The sequence below is a fragment of the Canis lupus genome, chromosome 10 (assembly GCF_048164855.1).
Source record: "Canis lupus baileyi chromosome 10, mCanLup2.hap1, whole genome shotgun sequence".
Classification (NCBI taxonomy): Eukaryota; Metazoa; Chordata; class Mammalia; order Carnivora; family Canidae; genus Canis; species Canis lupus.
Window position 1 is genome coordinate 40,650,127 of NC_132847.1, and position 21,750 is coordinate 40,671,876.

General features: G+C 44.7%; 1 protein-coding gene across 3 annotated transcripts in view; it reads right to left on the bottom strand.

Annotated features, from left to right (window-relative positions):
- Nucleotides 1-21,750, bottom strand: part of SLC24A2 (solute carrier family 24 member 2) — a 244,809-nt gene that overhangs the window by 42,572 nt on the left and 180,487 nt on the right. For all 3 annotated transcript variants that reach the window (XM_072841506.1, XM_072841504.1, XM_072841505.1), the window contains 2 exons: nucleotides 8,624-8,722; nucleotides 5,665-5,783 (listed from right to left, as the gene is read on the bottom strand). In XM_072841506.1, the coding sequence (XP_072697607.1) occupies nucleotides 5,665-5,783; nucleotides 8,624-8,722 (218 nt within the window). The remainder of the gene's footprint in view (nucleotides 1-5,664; nucleotides 5,784-8,623; nucleotides 8,723-21,750) is intronic.

Below are 21,750 nucleotides of genomic sequence, written 5' to 3' on the forward strand. Positions count from 1 at the left end.
GGAAGTGTAAGAAAATGCTGGGTCCTGGGTGGGACAGTTTGTTTCTTTCCATTGTTTTCCAGACCTGGATAAAGTCCTGGCAGTGGAAATTTGGAAGCTTGGTGAATTCTCTGCGGCAGCTCAAGTCAGTTCTGCGTTAGAGTGACTGCGTTGTGTCAGCAGTCACTGGGAGGAGGTAATTAGCACTGAGCCGTTTAGAAGTCAAATTATTTCTTGGTTCCAGAGAACGTACAAATGAAGAAAAAAACCTCCTGCAAAGGGGCTCCCTCTGTGAAAGAGCTTATTTTAAAATGTTCTTCATTGCCAGTGTAAAATCTGTCCTGGAGAAAGCTCTCAGAGATGAGGTGTCAACGTAAAATTAGTTCCCTTGTAAATGGGATTTTGAAACAGCAAGGCAATTACACGGGACCAGGCTCAAGTCCCCAGAGAATACCAGCAATGTGTGCGTGGTTCATGGGGCTCATAGTTTCCATTAGTAAGTCAGGATGCACACCTCATTCTTCTTGTAGCTTGATAAACATACAACTGGGAAAGAGATAAACTAACACCATAAAGGCACTGAATGATTCCTGGGAAGCCGTGCTTTGAGGGGAACCTGAGTGTTCCAATTTCATATCTTTATTCTGATTCTGAAGTCCTGGGCCTAATGCACCCCATCACCCAGGGTTCTCAACTGGCAACCTCAAGATCACCTAGACCTTCCTTTCTCGTTCTCTCTCTAGGACCAGATCTTCTCAATGCCACCTCAGACATGGCTCTTGGATCCAGCCATTGCCATCCATGTCACAGCCAAAAGTTGGTCTAAGGCTTTGTCACCTGGGCTACTTGATACCATTTTTAAAGTTTTACTAAGCACCACTAATAATAGCAAACACCCGGGCAGTGTTTTCTGTGTGCCAAGAACTGTTCCAAGAGCATTCTATTCTCACAGCAATGCTATGAAACAGGATCATTATCCATGCTTCACAGAGAAGGAAAATGGGCAACAGAGAGGTTAAGTAAGTTGGCCAATGTCATAAACAGGGAAGTGGTAGATCTGGGACTTGGATTCATGTCCATCTCCATAGTCTCTGATCTTAAACCACTAAAGCATACTGATTCTGTTTTAACTTAACCCATTATTATTATTTTTCTTGTTGCATTTTTTGGAATAGGGAATACAGTTAACTGGTTCAACATTTAAAAGCTAAAGAAAGTTGCATACTGGAAAGAATCTGGTTCCCCATCACCCAGGCCCTGGTTCAGGAAGGAGTTAACACCACCAGTTTTTTCAGTAGTATTCCAAGCAAATACGTATGCTATTTATCTCTGCTTTGCCCCCTCCTACAAATATACTAGACTGGGTACAATTTGGCATTATGCCTTTCTCATTGAACATATATTGAAGATCATTCTGTATCAATATATGAAGAGTTCTTTCTTTCTCTTTCTTTCTTTCTTTCTTTCTTTCTTTCTTTCTTTCTTTCTTTCTTTCTTTCTCTCTCTCTCTCTCTCTCTCTCTCTCTCTCTCTCGACTGCAGATGGTCTAGGGGTGGGCAAACTTTTCCTGTAAAGGGCCAGATAGTAAATATTTTAGGCTTTGTGGTCCATATGGTCTCTGTCGCAGATGCTGCTACTGCCTTTTTTTTTTTTTTTTAAGCCTTTAAAAATGTAAAAACATTCTTGTCTCACAGGTTGAATTAAAACAAGTTACAGGCCAGATTTGACCTCAGACTATAGTTTGTTGATCATTGAATGAACAGAGTCTTACCTTGCCACCCTGTATCCAGTCTTCCCTCACTCTGGCCCCTTCTTGACCATCCTGATAGCATTATCCTCTTCTCATCCAAATGTGACACTGACTTTGCTTCCCATAACCCCCCTGCTGCTCCCCACTCCTCACAGGGTCAAGTCCAGACTGTTCAGTGGTACCTACAATGCCCTTCTCTATCTACGTATTTCTCTACACCTTCATGTCTACTGCACTAGTTCATGTAAACATCACCTCTTAGCCTCAACTCTTCCAATGACCTCTTTGCCCTGCTATTGGTATACTACCCTCTTGCCCCAAGTTCACTCTCCACATGGCAGTGAAGCCCTGGGGATTTTTTAGAAGTGCAAATCACATCTGGGAACCTCCAGCAACTTGTTGCTGCCCTAGAAGGAAGTCAGCATCCTTATTATGTTGTACGAAGTGAGCCAGCCCTGCTTGGCCCTCCTGTCCCACCTCAGGGCCACCATCCTCCCTCTCTCTGCTTCCCAGCCACCAGCCACACAGATTTTTCTGTTCCTCAAATGATCCAAACTCATTTCTGCCTCCCTGGGTGCTGTTTCCTCGGTTGCCTCCTGGAGTTCAGTCTCAGTTGAATGCCACTTACTTGGTGAGGCCTCCTCCTATCTCCCAACCTACAGGGGCCCTCCACTAGGCCTCCACCATGCCACCATGTTGTATTTTATTCATGGCCATTGTGGTCATCTATATCTTGGTTTGTATATGCAACTTCTCTGCTCTGCTAGAATGCATGGGTGTCTCCAGTGACCCGCATGGTGCCTGACACTTATTAGATGAACACTTAAATTTTTTCTGGTTGAACAGTTGAAGAGTTTCAGACTCATTTGCTTTTCCTAATGGATCTCTCTTCACTCCTCACCCTATACTTCAGTCTCCAGGTCCATTGGCCTTCTCACCCATCACTAAACATGAAGTTCCCTCTTAAGGTGTTACACCTTTGCACTTGTCATCTTCTCTAAGCAATGAACACCTACTCACCCACCAACACCCAGTCAAATGTTACCTCTTCCATGAAGCTTTTATACTTTCTCTTGTGAGTATCAGCTTCTTCCTCGGGCAGGCTCCAAGAACACTTTGCACAGAGCTCTGTGGTCACACTGGGCTATAATTATTTATTTACTGCAAATGTTTATTATATCCTGAATACCCCCAGACATTTTATATATATGAATATATATTATATCTGTTTATGTGTGCATCCACCTATACCCATCCCTATTTACATATATGTATGTATTTTCTATATGTATGTATGTGTTTTCATTTTACCTAAATGAGCTCCTTCAGGGAAGGAACACTTTGGCTGGGATTTATATGGTAAGTGTGGGCACATAATAATATAAATAGCAGCATTTAGCTTTGTGCTAAGTGCTTTCCATACATTTTCTTGTGTAACTCTCCTAATAACCCAAACAAGACCGGCACCATCATTATCTATATTCTGTTGATGAGGAGACTAAAGCAAGATTAGGTGACTCACTGGGTGGACCCGCAATTCCCCACTAGGCCATCCTGCAGCCAGCTGGGTGGCTCTCTGGAGATCTGTCTGCCCTTGAGGTGGTGCTCAAATCTATCCTGCTTCCCTGTGTGAGACCCAGGGGCACAGGTCTGCTCAGAGAGGGGCCGGGTGGGTCTCGCTCACTCGCCTGCAGCAAGGTGTCCCCTTGTGGGGGGCACAGATGTCCCTCTGCCAGCCAGATGGAGAGGCACGATGAGGAGGTTGCCCTCTGCACACCTGCGACTGTACCATCCCCAAGGGCAGCTAGATGTCCTGGGGGACTGCCTCCTGCTGCCACATGCTGCTTATCCACGTGGACATAAGCTGCTCTGCCAGCTTGCCCTTGAGCTAATGCGAAGGGACCATAGGGCTCGGGGCAGAAAGGCGAGAGCCTAGAAAGCGAGAGCCTGGAAGGCAGAGGAGACGGAGCCAAAGGAGCTTCATTTCTTTATCATTTCCTTTAGTTATTTCTTTTCCAGCTTTACTGAAGTGTAATTGACAACTAAAAATCATATCTATTCAAGGGGTAAGTGGTCATCTGATATACATGTATCTGTGAAAAGCAGAATAAAGCAAGCCATCAACAAAATGAAAGGCAATCTATGGAATTAGACAAAACACTTACTTGCAAGCCATATATCTGATAAGGAGTTAATATCCAAAATATGTAAGGAACCCCTACAACTCAATAGCAAAAAAAAAAAAATTATAACCTAATTAAAAATGGGCAAAGGACTTGAATAGATATTTTTCCAAAAAAGACATACAAATGACCAACAGGTACATGCAAAGGTGCTCAACATCTTTACCCTTTCCTTTAAGTGAAGAGACTTTTCTTGCATATTCTTTCAGGGAATAAGGACAAGGGACAATAATTGGCATGTTTTTTTTCCTAAGAAGGGCAGGCTCCATTGCAGAGTGTATCCTGGTATAAAGGACAAGAGAGCACTGGAATAGATTTGTTGTAGTCTGGCTTCTATTTGTGGGCACTGTGTAACTTTTTAGCTCATTGGGAAAATTCTGTCTACAGAAGTAGGTCACAAACTTTACAGCAGTGCTATTCAGAGTGTGGTCCTTGGACCAGCAGCGTCAGAACCATCTGGGGGCTTGCTAGACTTGCAGACTCTGGGACCCACTCCAGACCTGAACAGATCAGATTCTGAATTTTAACATGATCCCCGGGAGCTTTATAAATGCACTTGAGTTTGAGAAACACTGACCTAGGGTGTTTGATTAAAATGTGAGTTGGGGCTCTCTGCCTTAGAAATGCTGATTCACTTGGTGAGGATGAGGTCTAGAAATGTGGCAAGCATCACCTGCTTTTGAGTGGTTCTGCTCCCTTTTGTGAGCAGCTGTGGTCCAGAGGCAGTGCGGTGTGGTGGAAATAGTATAGGCACTGTACTTACTTAGATGGTCCTGGGATCCAATCTCAGCTCTACTACCTACCAGCTAGGTAATCCTGATTAAGCACTTTATCTTGTCAAGCTTTAGCTTCCTCAACTGTAAAAGGGAGAAAATGATGACCCATATCTTCAGCTATGAGGTTTAAAGGTAATATATGTGAAGTGCCCAGGACCAAATCTGTGGCACAGAGCACAGGTGAAGGTTAAGCGTTCTTACTACCAGATCAAACAGCTACCTGTAGGTTGCACCACTCACTGGCAGAAAGGGCCAGAGTATTGATGAATTTCAATTGCAGAAGCAGGGAAGGTCAAGGGGGGGTTAACTGAGGTGTGATGGCTGTAGTTTCCCGGGTTACTTAACCTTGATCTTATTATTTTTTTTTAAAGATTCTATTTATTTATTCATGAGAGACACAACACACATTGAGGCAGAGACATAGGCAGAGGGAGAGGGAGAAGCAGCAGGCTCCCCTTGGGGAGCCCGATGTGGGACTTGATCCCAGGACCTGGGATCACACCTTGATCACATCTTGAGCAGACACTCAACACACTCAACCACGGAGCCACCCAGGTATCCTTGGCCTTGATCTTAAAGACTCAGAGAAAGGATTAGGCTGCGACGGCCATCGAACTTTTTCATATATTAAGAATCACCCTGGAAGTGAGTTTAAAATGCTGATACTTGGACACTGTTTCATCAGGTCTGGAGTATGGCCCAGGGATCTGCATTTTTATTTCCAGGAAATGAAATGCATGAGGCCCTGGATCCCACACTGAGAAACAGTGAGAGAATATGTGTATTCATTCAATAAACAAAGAGCTTGATGCAGGTGGAGCCCTTTGCTGGTGAGGAGCAACAGACACAAAGAACTGATTTTTCCTGGTGTCTGTCCTGCCGGGAGTGTGGGCCTCCGAGGAGAACGGAGCCTCTATGCTGCTGTGTTAGGGGAGCAATAGGAGCAGCGGCCCAGAAGAGCAAGGAAAAGCCATACCTGGGCTTCCGCGGCTTCAATGGTGTGGGAGAGATTTCCATTTTGTACAGGTTCTGAAGCATCACTGGGTGTTGTCATTTCAACCTCTGTGCTGGTGCTGTTGGGGAGCTCGATTTTTTCTGTGGTACAGTGTAGACATACACAGAGAAAGCAAAGGGAGTCAATGCAGGTAAGAGCACATCGGAAGGAACGTCCTAAAATGTTGGGCCAAAGAAGACAGTGTTTTCGGAGGGATGGTAAGGCCCCCGGGGCGGGGTTGTGCCAAATGTCAAAGGATTTCTACCATTCCCCCCAATACCTGTCAGCATTTTCAGTCCTCCTCCTCTCTCTAATGGCTCTCTGTGTCTCTCACTGTGCCTTGATATCTTGAGTCCCCTTTCAGCTCCCATGGCATGCATTCTCTCCACTAGGCAAATTCACCAACTAGCCATTTGAGAACATGAACACAGATGTTTTTTCACCAAAACCATACTTAATCTACACACTACTATTTATACCCAGGGACCACACCCCTCAGAATTTTTTTTTTTTCACAGTAGGATCTTTTCTTCTATACAGCATTTTGGAAGGGATATTTATTGGCCGAGGCCCCAGGAAACTTGGGTCGTAGGTTCTGCTCTGCCACTATCAGGCTGTCACTTTGGGCAAGTCTTCTCCTTTCTCCAAGCTTCAGGAACCTTATCTCTGAAATGAGGGGGTTTAGCTGGTTGACCTTAAGGCCCCCTGCTAAGAGCTCTAATTCTCTAGTCTTGTTGAGTCCACAGCCCTGTTAATGTCTAGCTGGTGGGGACAGGCTCAAGAGCCTGGTCTTCTCAAAATGCCTGAAGAATGCTACTCAGCACATTCTATACCTGGGCATCCTATTACAAGCAAGGCAAGGAGAAGCTGAACAAGTAACAGAAGGAAACATCTGTCATTCCTCACATCTGCCTAGCAGGAAGCCACAGGTCAGCAAGTATAGATTCCAGTTTTCCTCTGGGAGTTGAGGAATGACTTCAGGGTCATGGCTAAACACTGGGACTCTCTGACACTGGGATCTCTGACACTGGGCATCACAGACCGGCCTGGGTTCATACTCTGCTCTACTGCACATGCTGTGGGACCCCTGGCAAGTAATATAACTTCTTTGAGATTTAGCTTCCTCATCTGTGAAACTGGGGTGATGTACTAATACTGCAAAGAACACAATCAAAGGGCCTGCCTGTAAAAATTAAATAAGAAAATGCATATAATAGCACTTGGCACAGTGCTGGAATAGAGCAAGTAAACAAGAAACAAAGTATTCTGGTAATTATGACAATAAATGCCTTGCAGGAGAAGATTCATTTGGGGGTTCAGAGGATCAGTGATCAGCACCACCAAGGTCTGCCAGGACTTCAGTGGGAGCAAAATATAAAGGTTCTTAGGCCTTCTGGCTGTGCTGAGTATTTTCTGGATTTCAGGAGACAATGAAGCTGTGTGGTTCATAATGCTCATCAGTATCAGATACGACCAGTATCAGGCAGCTTGTAGCATCAGAATGTTTTTTTCTAGTAACTTCTGAAGGACTACATATTTTTATCACTGGAAAATATCTTGAGAGTTACATAAAAATTATTGGGTTTGAAGTGGCCAAATTTTGGAAATCATAGGGAAATGTTTATGTTTATTCATGCATTTCATTGTGAAATATAGAGGCATAAATATTTAAATTTGGAGAGCCATAGAAGCTCCAATTTATTTTATCTTTCTGTTTTTATTAGTGGCAGTGTTATGTATGTGATGTCCTGCAGTGGGTGGCTCTGCCAGTTAATCCTAATATACTTGGTCCCGTTATAAAAGACACTAAACACTAAGTACCTTGGGAAATCTTAAAACTGGGTTTTAGGGGGTCTTTTGGCTAAAGTGAGACAACTTTAAGATCAGCCCACAATGGCCAAACCTGACCCAACCAACATGGGACAATCATATCGCAAATCAGAATTAAGAGGTCTGAGAATAGACATGAACAGATGAGAAGAAACATCCCTTGAACATAATATTTAACATTTCAGCTTATTCCCCTCAAGTTTTTTTTTCATATCCAATAGAATCTTGACTGTTTCTTGGCCAAAAATTTTTCTGGACCCCGAAGTCAGGATAATAGGAGAGGCAGAAACTCTTCTAAGGAGTGTCATGTATTTTGAGTGCAACACTATTGCATTTTGTCTGCAGATCATTACAGTTCCTTGGGCAATAGCATCGTTTGTAGTAGAGATCCAGATTATGTTAAATTTAGTTTGAATTTAGAATTAGTGAATTATATGATAGTTGCAGACAGGAGAAGAGGAACATCATGTTCCATGTTAAAATAAGATGTCTGAATGTCACGATCTGGTCACACGGGCGCTCAGAAAAAAATCAGCCGAAAGAGACTTGGGCTGGTATTGCTGAATTCTTGAGAAAGGGGAGGTGGCGTCGTCTCTCAGGGACCCAGTCACTCAGCTGAGGAGTGACCAAGCGAACCATCTGGTAATTTAGTGGGTGTGGCATAGGCTATGTCATAGGTATAATGTGTAAGTATCTGGTTACCAGGTAAGAATCTCAGAAAGGATACTCTTACCTTTTGTTAAACATTAAATGACAGGTGTGTGTGTGTGTGTGTGTATGTGTGTGTGTGTGTGTTTGTGTGTGTGTGTCCTCCTTCTGTGGAATTCCTGAAATAAAGTGATTTTCTACTCTTTGAGGGAACAATCTGGTTAGAAGCTGGTTTTACTTTAGGTTCCTCAGAATCGTATTACTTTTCTTGGGGTTCCCCTAGAGTTAGGTGTGCTCCCCCAACCCCCCAGGGGAAGTGGGTTCTCCTGGACACCCAGGAACAGGCTGAGCAGCAGGGCTGGGTGTCCACACCAAGTCAAGGGTGCCCACGCGGCCTCCTGCCTCCCTGCTCCCTTCCATGCGCTCCAGGAAAGGCATGGGATGCAAGTTTCTCTGCACTCACCCACGTGATTGGCAGCCCCATTCTGCCTCTCGTTCTCATCCACCTGGCATTTCTTCTTGGCGATCTTGTGGAGAATAGATGCCTTTTCTCTGAACCTCCCTGAAGCAAGAGAAAGCAGTGGAAAGGAGGCACAATGAGGAGGAAGATAAAGAGAGAGGCTCATGGGAAATGGTGAAGCACTGGCCCGACAGGCTTGGGGCTTTCACAACTTTCTGCTCAACCCAAAGGCCCTGTGCCCCGCGTGAAGGGTGTTTTCTTACCTTTGTGGATTCTTTAGCCCAAATCTCTGTTGAGAATCTCAAGCCGCCAGACCACAGATGGAAGGTTTGACTCAAAACTCCACCCCCCCTCCCAACTGCCTACAAAATAAATGAAGGCACCAATCATCACTAAAACTCCCCCTTCTACTGAAATCTAAAACATGTCTAAAGACACCGAGCTGCTCTGGAGATACAGCCATTCCTCTGGAATTAAATGTCCATCCCCAGAATTGTCTTTTGACAATGGAAAGCCAAGCCCAGGGGTCTTCTGAATTGACTTCAGTTTTCAAACATCTTAATGAACATTGAAGTTTCTAAATGAGCTGGGAGGATGCATCCCAGCTTTCCGAATTAGCTGAGTCAGCTGCAATTAAAGCATCAAGGAGGCAACTGCTTCCACCTGGGGATTTAGGGCAAAGAATGATCAACTGAGCACAGCAGGTCACGTCTGTCGGTGATGAGACGCTTAAGGAAAGGTGCTGGAAAAATCCTGCAAATTCTCAAAATGACCATTTCAAACCGCTATACCACAAGTCAAACACTTAACTTCTTCTCCATTATTGACATAATTAATGGTTAAATGCATGCAACAAGCACAGAAAAAAAAAAAGCATGCAATAATGTAGAAATTAGTGAAACATAGCTCGTTTTGCTTTCTCTATTAATCCTTGATTCCTTCCGCCCCCCTGCACCGGGAACATTCAAGGTACAAAGGAGCCTTATTTTAAATAGACTGGTTGTTGCCTAGATTCAGATATGATAAGTCCTTCAGTACACCACAACCTCTACAATTTTCTCAGTAGGCATTCGTGTTGGCTGGATTCCCCAGCAGCGTATTAACAGGGAGCTCATTTTACTTTTCTAGTTTGACCCACGCTGAACCAAACCAAACTCAAACCCAGATGTTTCTCTTGGAGAATCTCTTTTCCTAGGAAGGGACATGGCATGTTGGCATCCACTTAACCTCCCCTCCTCACAGATGGGGTGTGGTCAGAGTAGTGACTTGTGTGATGGGGTGGGGGTGACAAAAGCTGTAAGCTAGAGTGGGATCAGCTGATTCCAATGGTGAAGGTGATGCTGGATGGAACCCTTTCTGCTTCCAGGCTCCATCAGTCCTAAGCCCAGACACTTGGCTACCCCAAAGGTAGCCTCTAGGACTAGAGCGCCTCGGTGCTGCCCGTGCACGTGCACCAGAGCACATGTTCTCAAAGGAAACAGGAAGGGAAATGTTACGCAGAGCAAAGTTGGTCTGTACGTGGCTTGGGCTTCATAAGGAACGAGAAAGAAGGATGAGGTGACAGGCAGCATGTCCAACCCCGAGGGAGGTTGAAGGTCAGCATTAGGGTCACTATACTGAAGGGTATTTTGAATTCAGCTGTTTTTATTTAATTTCTGAGGGAAACTCTGGGAAGAAAGGGGAGAAAGAAAAGAAAGCCTGGGGATAGAAGGAGGAGGAAGCGAAAGGGAATAAGAAAGGACAGAAAAGAAAGAGAAAGATCAAGGAAGGAGGAGGTAGGCCGGGGGTTGTGATTGCCTGGAGGTTGCTGGTGTGGATGCAGGCCACTCTCCTGGCTGCCAAACCTAGTCTTGTCTGCTTCTCCATACTCTGCAGCCGTAAGCCCGAAGAGGGGGTACTTCTGGTGGAAGATACCTCCGAGAGGTTCTCACGTTATTTGCTAAAAAGTCCAGAAGACAGAAAAGCAAGTTCTGAAACAGAGAAGATGGTGCTTCTACTCATAAAACTGTTCAGTGGTCTCAGGGTCACTCTTTGAACTTAGAACCTTCTGAAGCTCTGCGAAATGAAGATGATCAATAATTGCCACTTGAAAATTATATAAAAATGATAATAAAGCAGGAAAGCATTCAGAAGAGGAGACAAATAAACCTGTGGAGACAGCCAGAAATAACCCAGTCTAAGGAATGCCCCAAAGTCAGGAATCAGGGCAGAGAAAATACTTGACAGCAAACAGCTGATCGCCTACTGTGTGTGGTTACAGGAGTATTTTCAGAGCTCAGATGGATACCAGACAGAGAAATGACAATAGAAGGCACCCATGGGAGGGGCCTGCCACTCCCTCTGCCAGGAAACCTCCTTGAGCACGGTGTCGGCCACTGTCCCTGGTGGGCTGGCTTCCCCAAATCCTTTAAAGGAAGGCTGGGAGCACAGGGTAGGAAATGATTCTAGATGCGGGATTTCATAGGTTCTCAAACATTTTCACAGGTCAGCGAGGGCTTTCGAGATAGCGTGTCACTACTCTTCCCACTGCAGCAGCACTTGAGATTTTCTAAGCTGCTGGAAGGTGGGAGGGGTTGGCTCTCTCTGCTCTCTCTGGGGGTTTAGCCCTACGGGCAGCAGGGCACTGCTGGGAGGCGGGCTGGGACCTCTCCTTTCCACTCCCTTCTTTGACTTCTCTAACTCAATCTTTGTCCCAGTTAGCATGACCTGATTACCATTCTGCATTCTGAGGGCTGACAATGGCTACCCCACAGCCTAAAAGGATTTTCTCTTAAAGATTCATTTCTAGAAAAGCAGCAGTTGAAATGGCACCTTCAGAATCAGCACTCAGGTGTGCTTCTCGAGGGTGGTGGGGCACAGCCTGACAAAGCAAGGAATGCTCCTTTCAGCCCAATGGACACCCTGGGGATCGCCACAGGGCACCTCCTGAGGAAAGATGTGAGGATGGCTAACCAGAGGAGCGTAGGCATGAGGTCCCTGGGGCAGAGGCCAGCACAGACCCTGTGATTCCCAAAGTGACCCTCTGTGCCTTGGGGTAGGAAGGCAAGTCACCTTCAGGACTGGGGCGGCCTGACACCATGAGCTGGAGAGAACACCAAGTAGGCTGTGTATGTGTTGGGGACCACACAGTATTGTGGTTAAATTTTGGACGTGACTTAGGGGCAGGTGCATCTGGGTTTAAGTTCTGCCTCTTTCACCGACTACTGGGCGAATTCGGTAAGTTCCTGAATATTCCTGAGCTTCAGTTTTGCCATCTGTCAAACGGGGATTCCAATGGCATCGGCTCATAAGTTAAACACAAGAATTAAGTGAGAAAAGTGTGTGCGAAGGGCTTATCACAACACCTAGCGTTGGAAGCAGTCTATCAATAAGAGGAAAAAGAAAAGACAGACTAATGAAAACTAGTGAAAACTACAAGGGTGACACGGCCCTGAGCTGCTTCGGAGAATCGTTGGCATTTTCTCTTCTCTCTCGATCCGAACATGCCAGCCTGGAGGATTCGCTGCCTCCTGACCCCACGGTGTAAGCCTCGGTGGACCGGCGTCAGCGACGCCTCCAAAGTCAGCTCCGCAACTGGTTAGGAAAAGGATCGCTTTACATCTTCCTGAAATTGAGAAGGTCAAGGTAACAGAGCTGCCGTTCTGTGTCTAAACACCGAGACATTTGCCATCTGAAGATGGAGAGGTCAGTTTTCCCCACCACCTGTGAGGACAGAGTCCGGGCGAGGAAATCCTGCCGCGCGGATCCGTGTGCTCCAAAGCACTTGCTGACGCCCGAGGGCTTTACCTCTGTGTCTCAGGCTCGGAATTTTAAAACGGGATCGTAACACGCTCCTCATACAGGTGTGGGAAGGCTCAGTGGGTTGATACACATCAGGTGTTTACACGGCCTCTGACATAGAGCAAATGCTCAGGCATTGTTACTCAGGAAGGGTTATTACTGGGGGGGGGGGGGTGACAGGACATCCTTCCCGCGAAGAGCTGGAAATAAAAAGATTGATATTCACAACAGAAGTCACGTTTAGCAGCCTCCAGGTGTAGACCTTGGCAGGCGAGGGGCTGCTTCCGTAAACTATTTTAGGCATGGACTCCACACTGGCATTCGGGGTTGACACAGGGGGGCAGATTTCAGAAACGACTGCAGCTCTGTGCCTGGAGATAGAGAATGAAGACATTTTTGGGTACTTTTCAGAGCGAGGGAAGGAGCGATTTTTAACATGTTTTAAGGCAACCTTAAAAAAATATACTCTGTTGTGGTGCGAAGCCTTACAGTGTTGTATTTTTACACGGCGACAGATATTTGTATACTTAAGATCTCGGAAATAGCAAACTCTGCTCAAATCGTGAGGCACCTACGTCAAAACCTAGTACACAGTTTTAATATAGTTTAGCTTGTTCTGAAATTTGCAAAAGAATACCAGCTGAGTGTCCTCAGGGGAGCGTGTGTTGAGGGGGTGGAAGAGCAGAGCGGAATGAAAGATCAAAGCATGAGGACCTAATGTGAATAGGAACAAATTCCGAAAAACAATCGGGAATCAAAATCCTTGGCCCCATCACCCAGACATAAAAGAGATGCCCCAAGCTGCCCAGCAAAATAACCTTCAGAAGGTCTGCTCACCCCAAGGAAATGACTTTTGTTTCTGTTCTGCTGTTAATTAATGAAAACAGTCCCTGGAAATGCCTTCACCTCTTTCCCACCAAGCCGGTAACCCCCAGTGTTAGAACGGGACCCTTCGGGTGGGTGGGTGGGGGGGTGACCAGATTAGATCCTGCCTGCTGCAGAACATTTTGAGCCTCAGCAACCCAGAAGAGAAGGGACAAAAGAGATATATAGGTGCAAAAGGGAGCAGCCACACACACCTCAGTGAACAGACCTGGGTTTGGGAGAAGAAAAGAAAAATTGAAACAGAAGGGGAAAACTTGAACATAGTGTTTTAAATCTATTTTTGTGTTTATAGTTCTGCTTTTCCTGTCTCTGTCTTTGAAGTTTATGACTTGGCAGGTAGCTTCAAAAGCAGACATGCAGCTGAACCTTCCTCCTGTTTATTCATCGCCTTTTTATTTTTCCTCCTGGAAGTGCAGACTCAAGGCAGGGAGGCCACCATCGCTCTGAGAAGGCATGCAAGGATACTGCCGTGGCATAAGCTAATGCTGCCCTTGGGGTCAGCGTGGGCTCCTCTCTTCCCCTCACAGCCCACATGCTATCCTGTGGCAAGCCTGGAATCTCTGCGTTCAAAATATTTCAGAAGCTGACCACTGCTTTTCTTTCCTCCTCTCCCAGGAGCAGCAACAATCCTGCTGGTCTACTAACTAGTGTCCCCTTCCACCTTAACCTCTTCCCCAGGCTGGTCTCATCCCAGTAACCTTAGTGATTAATCAGATCATGCCACTCCTTTGGGCAAAATCCTGCAGTGGCTCCCCAGGTCAAAGTGAAAGCCAAGGTTGTGACAAGGACCTGTAAAGAAAGGGGTTTAGCCACTGAGGCCGCCCTGCCTCATCCTTTCCCTCTCTCCAGGCTCACTCTACTGGAGCCATGCTGGCCCCACCTCAGAGCCACGGTATTTGCTGGTCCCTCTACCTGGAACGTTCTTCTCCCAGAGATCCATTGCCTTCACTCTCTCAGCTCCTTCGAGTATTTGCTCAATGTCACCTTCTCATTGAGGCTTCTCTGAGGAGCCTATTTAAAAATGCAGCCTTTTCCTATCCAGCATTTCCTATCTATCCCCAGGTTATTTTCTCTAAAACATTAATCACCATCTAAGATGCTGTATCATTACTATTGGTTATCTTTTTCCTATCTTTTAGCAGCAGAGCTCCATGAGGATAGGGATTTCTGTTGGTTTTGTTCTCTATGGTGACCCCCAGAGTTTCCCGTAGGGCTTGATAAGTCCTGGTTTCTGGGTTTCCAGGCAAGTAGATGAGGCAATCACTCCTTAGTATGCTTCTTGTTGGCTAATGACCCAAAGCAAATCCCTACATGTCCCCAGAGGGGGCAGAGCCTATATGGGGGATCCCAGGAATTTTCTGAAGGTAAATAGGAGAAAATGGCATGGATGAGGCCCAGGGGTGGAAGAGAGGGGCATATCAGTCCCCCTTTTTCTGCATACTGCCAAGGCCAACAAGGTGGGTGCTGAGAGGGGCCTTTGTGACACAGAGGAGAGGCAGAGAAGGGAAGGCGGGGCTTTGGCTCCTCCTTCTCTATTAAGATGCTTCTTATTTGTCAAGGCTTATCTGAAGGCCCAAACTGAAGATTTCTCTAGTGATAGCCATACCCCTCCTTCCCAAGTGGAAATCCATCACTCGAATGGCACTCTGATCACTCCTCATCACAGCCCTTATTCCAGTTTGCTGCCCACATGCCTACTTTCCCATCAGACATTAGACTTCTCTGGGGAAGGGACCTTCTCTCGCCATCTTGTGTCTCTCAGCAAGCATCAGAGAGTAGTGCTCGGCGGCACAGCAGGTGCACTCAGTGAATTCCAGTGAAGTTCTCCCTATATTGACTCTTAGTGTGAGCTTTGCTTTCAAGTGGGTATGTCAGAACGATCTTCAACTCTGTAAATATTAACCACACCTGTGCTGTATACCAGGTGGTGTTCGGTGACCAAGACAGATCTAGCTGGTGCCCTGTAGAGTTGCAGCTTGGAGCCAGGGAGACGAAAAACAAGGACTTAAGATTCATGATGAATCCTTCTCAGAAGAGTATGGAAGGTCAAGGTTCTAAGATACAAGATCTCACTTAGCAGAGTGAATGAATAAAATCCTCTTCATTTTATAAACTATCCTCATGGGGCAGCTTATTCATCTAATAGGATCTGACCTGACTTTAATTTTTTACTTTATTGATTTTTATTGTTTTGTTGTTGTTGTTAAGTAAGCTCTATGCCCAAAATGGGACTTGAACTCATGATCCTAAGATCAAGAGACACATGCTCTACGGAATGAGCCAGTCAGGTGCCTCTGATTTTTATTCTTAGGAGCAAAACATGGTGGAAATTTTCACATTAAGCAAAAATACCAAGAACATAGAGTTTATTTATTCTTATATTTATTCTTGAGTTATAAGCTCTAAATATTTTTTTCTAATTTTTGTGAAGCATCATGGAAAACCAATTATGACTACATTGATATTAATGGAAATTAAACCAGTATTGTAATATCTTGTAAAATGTCTTTAGTAAATATTCTGTAAATGAACCATATAATAAGGGTAATCAACATAATTTAATTGTATTTTTATAGACATCATCATAGGACTAGTTTCTGTAATTAATGAGAATATATACATAATTGTATCTCAACTGGTAGCCATCATATAATGAAATGAAGCAGCCAGATTTCCTTATTAAGGTTTTAAAAAATAATTTTCCCTATGAATGACCTTCAGAATCACCCGTAAAGAATGAATCTGTCCACATGTGAATTGATTCTATCATCTCCCCTGGCAGGTCACCTTATCATTGGAAATGTGGAGTGCTTTCATAAATGTTTTGGAAAATTTCCAATGCTTTTCAAAAGTTGGTATCTTAAAGATTGATATTTTGTCCTTTATTACAATTTCTTGCCTCTGCAGGGACTTTAGCTACTCATCATGAGTCTTCCATCCTTCCTTTTTTCCCCTCAGCATATAATCCTGGTTAAATCTCTCCACTGGGAACCTTTCCCTTTACTTTGGCTTTCCTGCCTGCCCTGCCCTCTCGTGTCTTCTCTCACAGCCAAGCCTCTGGAAATGTCTATGCTGGTGCCTCTGAATCTTTAGGGCTCCTTTGTTCACTTCCTCACTCTGCATCTGGCCTTTGGCAACATCCCCCCACTGAACCCACCCTCGGCCACTTTTTGCCTCCACATGACTGGGTCTCTCAGGGCATCTGATAATCTTCACCCCATTGCTGAAGTCCAATCTGATTTTCCAGGACTCCTGAGAGTGACCCTTAGGCCACTGTTCCCCAGGCTCCCTCCTTGCTCCCTGTCCACCTCCCCACATTCTCCCAAAGAACCCAGTGGATCTCCACCTAAATATCGGTGATTCCCAAATTCAGCTCTCTGGCTCTGATCCTTTTATCCAATGAACTTCTGAGCATTTCACTTGGAAGCCCCTCTGACAGTTAAACTCAACATGGCCCACACTCCCACACATCCTCTTCTCCCTGGGAATGTGCCTGTCTGCTTGCATTTTCTATTGGTGATTTCCTCACTTCCAGTGTTTTCCAGCCGTCTTAGGGATCCTCCTGACACCCCACATTGAGTTGTCAACTCCTTCTGAGTCTACCTTTGAATACCTTAGATCCAACATTTCCAGCCTGGATGTTGGTTACAGCCTCTTATTAGCTGGTCTCCCAGTTTCTGAGTAATGCTTCTCGTGGCTTAGAATGTTCCACACTTGTTATCTGCGTGTCATACTCCTTTTTAAGATTCTTTAGATGCTTTAAAGCATCTCATCTTTCAGAAAGCTTCCCCTGAGTCCCTTTCCTGGGATGGCAAGGCACGCTGGCCCTTTTCTCTATCACAGCACTCAAACCTGTCCTATCATGCGTATTAGAGACCCTCAGAGGCATTTTACTGACCTCTCTCCAGTGAGCTGCGAGCCCCTCAAGGATAGGGATGTCATTTGTCATCTGCTCCCCCCTTCCTACTTCTTAGGCTGGTCCTCAGTGTTTATGAATATAGCAACATTAACACAAACAACAAAGGGTGTGTGTGTGTGTGCGCGCGTGTGTACGCATGCATGCTTAGAGTACTTGCTGTATGAAAATCTATTCATAGTTTATATTCCTTCTGGGAATAGAAAACAAGGACCAGACGCACAGTACAGAAAACTCACCAGGCACTCTTCTTGGTTAATGCGGTGATTAAGCCTCTAAAGTCTAATAGTGTTTGCAGTCAATATTTGTCTATTTTGAGACTCTTAAAAAATATATAATCTAATCAGGTTCAGGCAAAATTGGAATTTTACAAACCAAAAAATTCACAGCAGGGATCAATGAAAGAATATGGTGTTTCAGGAAAAGAGCCAATTCCCTGACCTTAGCTGAGGTTGACACCGCTGGAGAGCTAATGTTCTTTATCATTTTAGGTCACCTGCTTTATAATTTTAGGAACTTAATTTTCCAAAAATTTCTATCTCCTAGACAGAGATACAAATGGCACTCACACACAAAATTCTCAAAGGGGTTTCTCTGATCTCAGCTTTGGAGTTCTGAGCCAGGTAGGGGCTGCCACATGGAAGGTCTGAATGTCTTCCTCTTGCTCCCATCCCTTGCACCCTGTGGACATCTAAGAGATAAATGACTAAAGAATCACGTTACTAGGGCAGGCCTCAGATCTCAAGACTTGCCAACCTCCAACCCCACGACCACCTGAGGGGTGCAAATGGTCTCTTCAGAGTCAGGTTTCAAAGCCCATATCTCGGGTACATCTCTGCAAGTGCGTTATAACATTATTGTATTTACTTGGGCAAAGTTTTGATTTGTTCACAGCACCTGACAACGAGTGGGTGCTCAATAAATGTGTATGAATGGTTATTCTGACTTGCATATAAAAAACTGAACCTAAACCGTTCTTTCTCATGATGAGCCTATTTATCATACCCAATTATTTATCTTGATATAAAGTGAGAGACTTTAGATGTGGCTGACATTCCTTCGGTAGCAGCCACTCGATTGTGTACGTACATCATCTCCTATCGCCTGGATTTCATGTGTCTGGGAACTGTCAATTAATTTGAGGTCCTACTTCCTAGTTTCTTGAATCCTCAGTGTTACATTGTAAACTGGTGCCTGTAAATCTCATTTGGAAGCATGGGTTTGCAACAGAAGTGCTGACACATGCTGAGAGTTCTTAACTAACCGCTCCTGAGGGCTCAGTGGTCCATGACTAAAATGAGATGATTCAGTTCATTTCAGATTTAATCAAAAGAGAAACTTACCATGCTTAATTGAACACGCCAGCCTCCTGGTATTACCGATTCCCACTTTTTTTTTTGAGAGAAAGCTTCATGGGGGTGGGAAATTATATCATTAACTTATAATAATAGTACTCAAGGTTGACTAATGAAGGCAACTTAACATTTTCAGCTCTAGAGATGTCAGAAATAGACAAAAAGCAGCATCCACAATTTGCCTTCTGCTGCAACTTAACACCTTCTACATATGCAATGTGGCAAAATCTGCCTTTACTTGCCAGGTCCAATCTTTCTGCTTTTACTGCTGACAATTTAGATCATGAAATAAGATGCAATGAAGTTGGAAAAACTGGATGTATTCTAATTAGAGTTCCTGGGTCCTGGTTTTCAGGAAGACCGTGGATTTACCCACACAGCTGGTTTGGTCTTTCGGGCAGATCTGATACCGGTTACTAGCTGGTTAGTTTGGTTATGCACACTTACTAGGCTGCTGTCTTCCTAAGATCCAGCCCCAGGGAGATACATGTAAGAATACATCTCTGGAAAAGTAATGTGGTTAATAACTGGCGAGTCAGTACGTTTTGGGCAGGGGTAGGGGTAAGGCTCAGCCTTACAGAGAGCATCTGTTCAAGTGCCTAGAAAAATCCTCAGGTTATGGAAAGTTGGACTGAATGAGTTAAACCATAGACCTGGAATGAATGAAACATAACATGGCATTGGAAATGGTGTCTGTGCACAACAGGGACTTCCTCACTTTGGTAATTGGAAGGCAGAAAGTTAACTTGCAGTGTACTTCTCAGACATTCTTGGGGATGTCAACAGTTTTGTGGTAAGAAGGGCACATGCTGCGGTGGAAATTGGATATTCTGTGTGGGAGGAATAGTCTTGTCATGTAATTTAGAGAGGAAAGACTTCGATCATAACTGTACCCTGGCTTTAACTCACCTTGGGTGAAAAAATTCAGGTTTTAAAAATAAGTAAATTTGAAGGTAGTTATAATAGACACACTAGTCTTTGTATGGAAGTCAGTTACGAATCAATGTTCAGAGGACTTAGTTAAATTTGTTTGAGGATCTCTTTTACTGTTGGTGGGAGCACAAACTGGTGCTCCTGCTTTGCAGGGCAATTTGGCCATATCTTTCAAAATCTTAAATGTGCATATGCTTTGATGTGGTATTTCTTTTTTTAGGGATTTATTTTATACGTATGTATACTCCCTACTCAGCAGAGTCTGCTATAGGGGCAAAGAAGATGCTCATGTTGTGTCCTAATAACTGGATAAATCAATAAAAAATGGAAGTACCATGAATGTTCATCCACAGGGGACAGATGGAACAGACCTACCATGGAAGAGCCAAGCATTGGAATATTACAAAGCTACTAAAAGGAATGAGGACTGTGCTAACGTGGAAACATCTCCACTACATGCTAATAAACAAAAGCCAGGTATAGAGAACAGCGTGTGGAAGAAAAGAACATATGTTAGAAAAGCGATGATAGTGGTTACCTCTAAGGAATGAGTGGAACCTGGGGTAAAAGGAAGACTTGCTTTTATCGCTTTTTACCTCTGTGTGAAAGTGATGTTTTTATAATAAAAAGAATAATTAAAATTAATTTGCAGTTACAATTTCTATTGTGCTAAAAGTTTGTATTTGCACCCAAAAGGGAAGATGGCCCATTGTTCTTTTAAAGGTCTGTTTCTCGGGAACTATGTAATGTACTATTTGCTATGTATGTAACCACATTAATCAACAGTTTATCTATGAGCCGGATCAAATAATATACCTGCCTTCTATTTCAGAAGCTGTGGCCCAGGAACCTACCTACCCACTGTCTTGGTGGCAGCTTAACCAAAACATAAGTTCAAGTTTTCAAAAGATTTAATCTTAAAAATAGACTCTAAACCAATGTCTCCCATCACATTTAATAAAAGGCACCAGGAAAGAATCTTGGGCTGGAAGGGGCATTGAGGTGTCCCTTATCTGAACACTCTTCTGAAAGAGGCTTCACTCCAGAGGTAAGGAACGCCTTTTAAGGCAGGCCACTCCATCTTTGGCATGTCTGTAGGAAAGGTTTTCTGGTGCTGGGCTGAGTCCTCTCTCTCTCTCTCTCTCATTTGAGGGAGGCTCCTTGCTCAACCTCCCTCACCACCAGCTGGACTTAAGCGGTTCTCCAGAGCCCCTCTCCTGGAAAGACAGACCCTACTTTCTCACGGTAAATTGTCCATGGGGCCAATCCCAGGTAAGAACTTCTAACCATTGTTAGGTTGTTCCCATTTCCATCCTATGTCCTTCTTCATTTCAGGAGCCTCTGGGTTATCTAACACCATCCAGACTCCTCTCCCCATGTGGCTCTGAAAATGCCTGGCCTGACTCAGTCTCCCACCTCTGCCATCAGGAGATCTGTCTCTACATCCTTAACCTCTGCTCTGAATGTTCTTTTTGCCTTTCTGTTTCAGCTGAAACTCGGCTGTTTCCTGAAGGCCCATTTTCTCTCATGGCCCTTGAAAGGGACAGCTGCTTGTCTTTCCAAATGCCTCACATCCCCCGCCCCTTCCTCTCTACTTCTAGATCGTTTCTCCTCCCTCCATTGAAGCACAAGCCACCTCCACTACCACCACTGCAACTGATTTTCTCATCCTCCTTCCCTCATTCCTGAAGAAATGAGAACGCAGTTCACTACTTATTTACACTAGGGCTTCTGTCACCAGCTTTGGTGACTTTACATAGGTAAGCCTTGCAACACTTGGCTCCTCACCACCCTAACCTGCTCACCTCTGGCCACTTGCCCCTCCAGCTCACTTTATTCACCTACTCCTGCAGCTAGACCCTAGACTTCATCATTAACAATAACTGTCCCAGTTCCAAACTCCTGACTTGAAGCATCTCGCTTTGTGTCCACCACTCTTATCTTTGTACTACAACAATTCTTCGATTTCACTGGTCAGTTCATTGGTGCTATCCTCTTCTCATTGCATTCCTGTGGAACGGTTCCTTGGCTTCTGGGCCGCCATTCTCTCCTGGTCCTCTGTCCACCCCAGTCTTCTTTGCTGGGTCTCCCCCTTCTTCCCAGACTCTAAACTTTGGAGTCCCTTGGGCCAACCTTGACCTCCTCTTCCCTATTGATTAGCTAGGTATTCTTATCCAGTTCTGTGGCTTAAAGAACACTGATATTGTGTGACTCCCAAATTTGCATCCATAGCCCTGAACTTTCTCCCAAGATCCAGACTC